The 10,378-nt window shown below is 33.3% G+C and overlaps 1 protein-coding gene across 1 annotated transcript in view; it reads right to left on the bottom strand.

Annotated features, from left to right (window-relative positions):
• Positions 1-643: 643 nt before the first annotated feature.
• Positions 644-10,378, bottom strand: part of rnf38 (ring finger protein 38) — a 70,812-nt gene continuing 61,077 nt past the window's right edge. The window contains exons 8-13 of the mRNA XM_690108.10: positions 9,694-9,855; positions 9,503-9,606; positions 7,636-7,723; positions 7,414-7,535; positions 6,391-6,490; positions 644-4,685 (exon numbers count right to left, since the gene is read on the bottom strand). Of these exons, the coding sequence (XP_695200.4) occupies positions 4,623-4,685; positions 6,391-6,490; positions 7,414-7,535; positions 7,636-7,723; positions 9,503-9,606; positions 9,694-9,855 (639 nt within the window). The 3' untranslated portion in view covers positions 644-4,622. The remainder of the gene's footprint in view (positions 4,686-6,390; positions 6,491-7,413; positions 7,536-7,635; positions 7,724-9,502; positions 9,607-9,693; positions 9,856-10,378) is intronic.

The raw sequence follows: 10,378 nt of genomic DNA, 5'->3' as shown, positions 1-10,378 counted from the left end.
AAATTTTGTAACATCTAAAATAAATAAATAAAGCCCACACACCCAAAGCACATTCTGCTGTAAGCGTTTCCTTTGTCTTTTACGTTAGAAATGAATACAAAATCAAAGTAAATCAACTGTCATTTCGGGGTGGAAAATTCATTTAAAGTAAAAGCTCACCCAAAAATAAATATTCTGTCAACATTTACTCGCTTCACTTGTCAAGTACACATTTGAGGCTTTTACTTCTGTTCGGAACAAAAGAAGATATTTTGAAGAATGTTGAGGGGAAAAAAAATCTGTAACCATCGACTTCCATAGTATTTGTTTATCATCTCTTGTGTTCAACAGAAGACAACTTAAAGTTTGCAACCACCTGTGAGTAAATGGCGAGTACATTTTTATGTTGTGGGGGAACTTCCACTTTAAACCAGCCGACAGACTTGAAAATGTAGACATCAGAGATGAAGAGATGAGAAAAGAATGGAAAAAGTAAAGAACAGAAAAGGTCAAAGAAGAGAATACATTTATTACCGAGCCACCCTTTAAAATCCATAAGACTGGGAATAGGGGTCAGAGACAAGAAAAAAAACAAAAACATTTGCACTACTTAATAAAGCATTACTAGTAATATCTCTCATAATAATAATAAAAAGTACAAATGTTTGTTAAAAATTTTTATATCAAGCCTTCAAATGATTTTGGTTACAGATATTATACATATGAAACTACAACATGTTAAATGATACAATTGTATTTTAATGGTAAGAATTAAAACAACCAATAAACAAACGCAAGAGAATTCATAAGCTCTCTTATTGGTTTCTGCAAAACAAAAGAATACGGGGAGAGAGAAGAAAAAAAAAACATAAATAGTAAAACTGAGGTAACTGCTATTGTACCAAGCAGGGAAAAACAAAACAAAAAACCTCCTATAACACAGAATGACGATGGTTAAGTAAGAGTAATGCACGTCTGTTTTTGCAAAGAATAAAGAATTCATAAGTTCGTGGTCGTCATGAATTCGATTATGACACTAAAGCGGACAACACTGGAGAATGGTTTAAAGGCATCTCTCATTAAGACACTGCAGGCTCTGAGACTAAAATCACACAAGTATATGACACTTTCTACACCAGTCATAGAGCCCACGTCATGCCACGCAGAGGCAGTTATATCCATTCATAATGACAACAATGCAGGACGTAAAACCATCATACAGCATACATAAAAACAAACCAACAAACAAACAAACAAACAAACAAACACCCCCTTTTGGGTCGTAACACATCTCAGGCATTCATTATAAAGTAACGCACATGGCTATGAATGGCTATAACAGCCTTATTGAGGCTGTATGAGTGGGTGCACTGGAAGGCAGTTTGAGTACAGCAATAAAAAAAAGAAGCTAACTGTATAGTGAGGGCAGTGACTAAACGACAAGAAACCGTTTACTAAAACCAGGAGCCTTTAGGGAATGATACTAACAACATTGCAATCTGTATTAGCCTTTTTTAGTCTGCAAACATTGCAAACAATATGATAACAACTCCTCTTTGAATGGGCATGTACGCATATTTTTGCTCTGATTACTACATTTTAAAGCATGCAAAATCAAATAATGATTTTTTTTAATCAGAGATAGCTGTGTTTATCTACTAGGTTAGCTGGTGAATGGATCACTTCTTAGGCAAAAACTGATATCTGATCTTGGGCTTAAAAATGATGAATTGCTATTTTTGGACACATAGGGTTAAGTTCATCTCAAAATGAAATCCTGTCATCATTTGCAGACACTTACGTTGTTCTAATGTTTATTTGGAACACGAAGACATTTTAATCCAAGCAGATTTCTGCTCCTATATTGACAGTTCACTCAAAAACCCAGACGCATTAGGAGACCCGTTAATATCAATATAAATGGAGCCGTTTAATTTAAGTCTTTGAAGAAAACATGATCACTTTATACAATCAGCAGAAATAAATTAGACTTTTATTTGCATATAACTGTTGATCAGTAGACAATTCTGCAGCAATAAAATTTGGTCAAATTTGGAAGCACTAAAATTAATGTGTGTGTGTGTCATGCGATATGCAAATAACCCCCTTCAAAAAAATCCCTTCATTGTATAATTTTTAAATCGAATAAAATGTTATATTTGCAGGTATGGATTATTGTTTTGACCGTTTCACGAATGGTTTATATTAAACTTTGAAATGTCAGAACTGAAAGCTTTCATATTTCATTAAAAATATCCTCTTATGAGTTTAAAAGAAGAAGGTCTTACAAGTGTGAAACAACATAAGGGAGAGTAAATGATGAGGAATTTACATTTCAGAAAAATGTTGACTTTTATTCGCATATAAATGTTGATCAGGAGACAATTTTGCAGCATTAAACTTGGTTTAACTTGGAGCCACTGAAATTAATTTGTGCCTGTCATGCGATACGCAAATAACAGCAAAAAATATTAATTTATAGTTTAATGTTCATATTTAAAAAAGTATTTAAAAATTTGAATAAAACCTTATATTTGCAGGTATGGATTATTGTTTTGATCGCTTCACGAATGGTTTAAATTAAACTTTGAAATGTCAGAACTGAAAGCTTTCATGTTTCATTTAAAATGTCTTCTAATGTGTTTCAAAGATGAAGGTCTTTCAGGTCTGAAACAACATAAGAGAGAGTTAATGATGAGGAATTTATATTTCAGAAAAATGTAGACTTTTATTCGCAAATAAAGTTGATCAGGAGACAATTTTGCAGCATTAAAATTTTGTCAAATTTGAAGCTATTCAAAATTAATTATTTGTGTGTCATGCAATATGCAGATAACAGCTAAAATAGTCAATTATTATATAATGTTCATATCTTTCCAAAAAAATATAATAAAACCTTATATTTAACGGGTATGTATTACTTTTTTGAACGTTTCACGAATGATTTTAAGCAAACTTTAAATTGTCAGAACTGAAAGCTTTCATACATCATTAAAAATATCTTCTAATGAGTTGCAAAAATGAAGGTCTTACGGTTGTGAAACAACATAAGGGAGAGTAAATGATGAGCAATTTACATTTCTGGACAATTAGACTTTTATTTGCATATAAACGTTAATCAGGAGACAATTTTGCAGCTTTAAAATTGGGTCAAATTAGGAACTGCTGAAATTAATGTGTGTCACGCGATATGCAAATAACGCACAAAAATATTTATTTATTGTATAATGTTCATGAATTTCAAAAATATATAATAAAGCCTTACATTTACAGGTATGGATTATTGTTTCGATTGCTTCACGAATGATTTAAAGCAAACATGTCAGAAATGAAAGCTTTCATATAGCATTAAATTTATCTTCTAATGTGTTTCAAACATGACAGAAGGTCTTACAGGTCTGAAACAACACAAGAATAATTTAATGATGACAGAATTTACATGTCAGGACCAAACTAAACCCTAACAGCGAATATAACAGCCACCAACTCATAAAAATGGACACTATGGAGTTTTAAGTGCTAAAAGTGGTGATTTCTACATGATCAATCTGCAGGTCTGGCTAATAAATGGAGTAACAGTTTTTTTTTTTATATGAAGATAGCAAAAACGTGAAAGATTTCAAACAAAACTGGGAAAAAAATGAAGGCTGCAGCAGTATAAATCTATTAAGTAACTCAAAAATATTCCACTGCCCTCTAAACCAATCACATGTCATGTCAGTGCGCATCGTCAGCCAATCCCAGACGAGAATAAAAGTGAGAGTGAAAAGCCAGTGTTCTGTACCACACATATGGGATAAATAACAAACAACTGATTCTCTAATAATACACACACACACACACACACACTCTCTCTCACACACACACAAATCACACACACACACACACACCTCACAGTTTTCCAATTCTATGCTAAATCATAATTGAGCAGGAACCACCCAAAAAGCCCGTTTTTCTGTATAGATAGAATTTGAGTCGCAAACTTTTCCTCCATTTTTGGACAAAGACAGTCTTCCATAATTGCATTTTTTTCCTATTTTTTCTTTTTTAAAGTTGTAATTTGTCCCTCTATATTGATACATACATACATATTTATATATAGCTATATTTGTTGGTAAAATATAAAAGCCCATGCTCACAACATTAACCTTCGAAAAGAGACCACCACACCACAGTGTGCTCACATAGCCGGGAATGTTAGTGCACATACACGCTCACTCATTCACACAAGACTGCAACATACCAACACCCACCCCCAAAAGGGGAGAACTAAACTATATATATTTATATATTTAAAAAAAAAAAGAAACCAAAGAAAAACAATATCAGAACCAGAACATAACCAGAATGATAATATGAACCATAATCTTTGGACTTCCACTCAAAGAATTAGTGATCAAACAACCGAAGGGACGTCTGTGTGTGCGTGTGTGTGTGTGTTTATCTTTCAGTGAGTCTGATATTCGCCAATGAATATCAAACAATTTTTTTAATGAACAAAGTTTTGGCGAATCATTTGCAGCAGTCATCTGTGTGCGAGGAGTAATTATGCATGTGGAAGTTAACTGAATATAACAGGAGAATGACAGAAGTGTTTAGTGTGTGTGTGTGTTTATGTGTGTGTGTGTGTTTGGGGAGCAGCATCACTCAGAATCCCGCTGGACTTCAGATGCATCCGCTCGGCAAATAGGACAGGTTCTGTTAGCCTGGAAGACAAGAGAAGGACAGAAGTGTCACAGAAGTGAAGGAAAAGCAAGGAGGTCAGTTGAGGGATATTTATTGTTTGTATTTTTTATTTTCATCTACATTGTTAGTGTCGCAACTTTTTTCCTCATATTGACCTGTTTTTGCAATGTGGAAGTGTGATCGTTAGGAAAAGTTACCATCTGATTATTGTTCCATATTTTAATCTTATATGTTGTATTAGGCACGCTTACGTCATCGCTGCTGGGCTGTTCAGTGAGAAGCTCTCTCTCACTCAGCAGCACAGTGGAGATTTCTCTAGTTATATCGTTTCAGTCGTTTGATATGCCGTCAAATATTTCGCCAAATAGTCCTTAGGGATGCGGGGACACGCAGTCAGATATTTCGCCGTACAGATCCGCCACTTTTGGCGCTCATAAACTATCATAAAGCTCTCGTGCTGCAGGAATGAGGAGGTCTGCTGAAGGCGCGCAGCTGTCGTGAAGTGAGGAGTTTGCCTCTTTAATAAACTATGGCAGTTTGCGTTCACTGAACAGTAAGAATGATTAATAAATCTATATGAAACAGTCCCTTAAAAGGTCATGTCTCGCTTTCAGTTTCGGGCTTTGGCGCGTTTTGCACTCACACACAAGCGTACCGTGCCAAAGCCCAAGTGAACCGCGCTCAGGCACACCTCTTCCAACCGGGCCAGGGCCGGCCAAGTGAACCGTGATTGAGCCCGATTCAGCGCACTCACACTTCTCAAACGATCCGGGAAACGGGCCTGGGCACGGTACAGATGGCATAGTGTGAGTAGGCCCTTAAAATGAAAAAAGTAAGGCCATAACTGATTAAACTATAGGCTAGTATGATTATTATTTTGATGGATCAAGCAAGAACAAGAAGTGAAATACAATTTAAAACTAGGTTTACAAATAAATGAAAAATAAAAATATTGCCTGGAGTATAGACTGAAGTAATGAGCGCATTTCTAAATTAGGCATTTTGGTGGGTTTCAAACAGACAAAAAACATATAATTGTTGTAGTTGTCAACTAAACCACGCATTAAACAATATCAATGTAATTAGTATTATCATATGTTTAAATTAAATCAATTTATTTTAATATTAGTGGAGTGGAACCCTTACCTTAAAGAAGATAAACACAGACACACACACACAGTCACTGTCATTAGTATATATATATATATATATATATATATATATATATATATATATATATATATATATATATATATATACATATACACACACACACACACACACACACACGCACACACATATATATATATATATACATATACATATATATATATATATACACACACACACACACACACACACACACATACATATACATATATATATACACATATATATACATATATATATATATACATATATATATATATATATATATATATATATATATATATATATATATATATATATATATATATATATATATATATATATATATATATGAGAAGCTTTTGAAATGTCTGAATTAATAAATGCATTGGGGTTCATTTTGTACATCTATATTCTTAATTTCAGTTTACAAAACGTTTGAAACGATCTATCAATACTGCATTGGATATCAGTGCTGTGTTAAGAAGCACTGATATAAATGGGTATACAGTACCACCACTACATTAATGCTCAGTTTGATTAATAATAATTGATTTATTTAATCTGCTTGCTTACCTTAAGCCATTTATCGACACACTTGGCATGGAATTCGTGATTACAGGGCAGTACTCTCAACAGCTGACGAGACTCGAAATCACACATGCACACTACACACCTGCAGGGGGGAAAAGAGAGAAAAGGTTTAATATTTCCAACATTAAAATAGTTAAAATGCATTAAAATAAAAAATAAATAAATAAATAGAAAATAGAAATGTATATTTAATGTATATTATGTATGATTCTACAATTGTGGGTAAATGTTCCTGGATAAAACAAAAACTTTGAACCATTTTTAATAACAACAAAGTATATCAAGTAAAATCTAAAAATAACGTTTAATGTGCATTCAGGGACATTAAAGACCCCCACTATACCCATTTCTGACTGTCTCTGCCTCCTAAATCACACATTCAAGCTTACATTCAATGTAAAATCAGTCTAATTAATTATCTTTTTCGTGTTTACGAAGTTAAACATTAGCATAAAGCACATACTGTCTGTATTGTTCGTCATTTCAATCAATCAATAAATAAATAAATAAATAAATAAATAAATAAATAGAAACCTGTCAGTCCCTCATTTCAGGTCAACTCTGTTACATCAGTTTTCAAAAGACAAAGCAATCTTTAAAGCACTGATAGAAAAAGCATGCGACTTGCTGCAGTGATGTCACTTCCTCTGGCGGGAAACTCTGGAAGGCCTTGAGGCATGTCAGTATTCTTCTCATTAAATTGTACAAAACCAATAGAAGATTACTTATATCAACTCTGTTATGGTGAACATCTATAAGTATATACAATTCTGTTTTAGACATGCCATGTGGTATCTGCTTTGAGGTTAGCATCTTGAGCTAAAGCAGAAAATGATGGAAAATGTCAACTCTGTTAGTGGTTTTACAAGTTTGACAATAATCAACCATTAGCAACAGAATCAAATGCAGATTTTGAAAATTGTAATTATTTGTAGTCTCTCAATTCTTAAGGTCACAAAAGACTCAAATACTAATTAGTTTGCAGTAATGGTGTGTTACACTCACAAAGTCTGCTCAGACTGATGGTTGCTGGGGTTGAATCTGTAGGAAGGCAGCTGTTCGATATCGGCTTTTGTCAAACCTCTAGGCTTGGCTTCTCCAAGACGCTCGGCCAGGTTTAACAGAGCCTAGTGGAACACAAGAACAAACGTATGTAAGACCCAGCAGGGGATTGGTCTTTAAACATATCATTAAGAACAGTCACCTGAAATGATTATAGCCTCTCACCTCATAATTCTCAACCTCTCCATCATCTACATCCAGCTCTAGGCTAATGGCGGGACCCACTGCTGTTGGCTGGACTGGAAGAACAGATCTGACCAACCAAAAAAACAAAAATAAAGATAAATAAATAAAAAACTGTGTCAAAAACACAACTGGAAAAGTTTTATATACACAACCTACTGAAAGAGAGTACATTTGCATTTGCTTTTAGCCTTTTATTTACTATTTATTTATACAGGTATGCTTTATGTAGCACAATTTCACAATGCTTGAGTCATTGTTTGTACTTTATATTTTTGTTTATGAATTTATTTATGTATTTTATTGTATATTTACTAATTTATCTTGACATTGGCATCACAATTACACTGGACAATCAAATGCATTTGTTTAAGTGTTTTAGCAGACTTGCTAATTCTCAACACCTGTCCACGGAAGGCTTGAAATAAAATGAAAATAAAATAGATCCTAGCGATGTAACAATTCACCTGACTCGCGATTCACGATACTAATCTTACGATTTAGTCACGATTTTAAGGTGAAAAGCTTTTTTCTAAAATGCTGCACATTTTTTGCAAAATAATACATTTTCTGCCATAAGTAGACTGCTATTTTAATAGCAAATTAATATAAACAAACTAAAACTGTGATTGTGCTGGGATATTATATTTTAAAAAAGAAATATCAGCATATCTATGTTTTCTAGCATAAGCTGCGGTCTTTCACTGGGAACTGAGATGACTAGTGTGGAGAGGTAAGCCTTTCCTAAACCACAGAGCTGTGTGTACAGAGATGGTCAGTAGACCCTCTGCTGGCACAAAAACTGATACAATTTTAATATGAAATTTGAACTGATATGATTTTTCCAGATTTTTTCTTTTAGTCAGGGCAAGTTTTAAATGTTAGTGAACGGTTAAATATTTTGAGTATGTCATCACTGAAGACATGAGTGATGATAATGATATGTACAGGGAACATTGAAAGTTATATGTTCAAGCAAATATGCTAGTGAGAAAGTTTTATTTGTGTTTGGAGCAGGTTGAGGCTCTGTAGAAGTTATTGCAGTTCTTTATACACAGTTCCTCTGTGGTATCATTTTAAAAAAAGAGAGTCTCCATAAGCTGCAGATTGCATACAATGATTGTTTAAGGATTCTTCTTAAAAAAAACATAGAAGGTGTAGAGCAAGACAATTATTTTGTAATATAGGAGTTCGATCATTTTTTTCTTTGATGAGAAATTTGATCTATAAGTTTATATGTTATACGATTGGAGATGGGCATTTTAAAGTTATTGATAAATCCCAGGCTTACTGAGGTGCGTTTTCAATCACCTTTAATGAAACATTGGCATACCTGTTTTTAAGGTATATTGTGTGGTTTGTATTGTTTTGTTTGTTTGTCTTTTGTACTATTGGACCTAGTGTCTGGAATAAAGAGAATTCAAATAATAAAAATAATATAAATATACATTCAAAAAGGGGTGTCAGAATTGATACATTTTTCATCAAATTGATACATTTTTCATAAATCATTACATTTTACACTTCATATTTTGAAATGATACAAATCTAATTTCATTTTCTATTATTATTTGTAAAATATCAGTATAAAAAAAACAACAGAAATTGTCTAATTAGCTTATTAATGACTGACTTTAGCTTTGTGAAATGCATGTTTTATCTTATATTTTGAAATTACAAATTCCACTTTCATTTTATTTTTTTTAATACTTGAAAAATGTGGGAAGAAAAATATGAAATCTGTATTGTGGCTGATTGGTTTGTTTTGAAAAAATAAAATAAATCATAATGCGCCTTTAATACATCACTAAGCACAAAGCTCTGGTGTAGGCGAGTATGTGTAACTCACAGGAAGTAGGGCAGCAGACTAGGGTGGTAAGGAGGTGGCGGTACGGCCTGCTGAGAGCGGTAGCGTCTGCCTGTGATTCGCCGTGGCATGAAGTGAGGATACGGCTGGACAGAACGCACAGGAAAACACAAGATTCATTAACTTGTTTAGATTGTATTGAGCAGAAGTGATGAAGGGTGAAGGTCACTCACCATTCCAAACAGCTCCTGGTGCAGGGGTTCATGGGAGAGGAACTGCAATGGGGTGGAAGGGGGCAGAGGACTAGGATGGCCTGAATGAGGATAGTTAAACCCTCCGCCTACCGACAGGTGATCCCCCAACAACTCCACTTCATTTTCTATCCTCTGCAATGGCTATTATTAATTAAAAAACAAAACACATAATTAGTCTTTTAGTTTGTTGGCATATGCATTTGGTTTCTTTTAGTGCAGCAGAAGTTTAATATTAAAAACACAGAAACACAAATATTAAATTGTTTAATAGCTAACATAACAATAACACTTAATAGCTGCTCAAATACTTTTTCACTTGATATTGCTTCTATAGTACCAAAAAAAAATAAATAAATTGCATATTAAAATAATAGTATAGTTTATAAATGACATTTACAAAAAAAAAAAAAAAAAAATTTCAGCAACAATAAGTAAAGCCAAAAGTAACATTAAAGGTTTATAATGTAAAAAAAGTTGACTCCAACTCCAAACTCCAAGAAAATGTAGACAAATTATTTATGTTTTCTCAAAAAAAAGTAGAATAAAATAAAAATTCTAAAAAGTTTTTAGAATTCATGAGAAATAAAGTTTTAGCTGTACGTTTCAGCTTTGAAAGCTGAAAATGTAACTTTGGGTTGATGGCGTGGATTTTCTAAAGGATGTC

This window comes from Danio rerio, chromosome 1 (assembly GCF_049306965.1).
Source record: "Danio rerio strain Tuebingen ecotype United States chromosome 1, GRCz12tu, whole genome shotgun sequence".
In the NCBI taxonomy this organism is placed as follows: Eukaryota; Metazoa; Chordata; class Actinopteri; order Cypriniformes; family Danionidae; genus Danio; species Danio rerio.
Note: the sequence above shows the minus strand (reverse complement) of the source record. Positions and strands in the feature narration are given on the sequence as shown.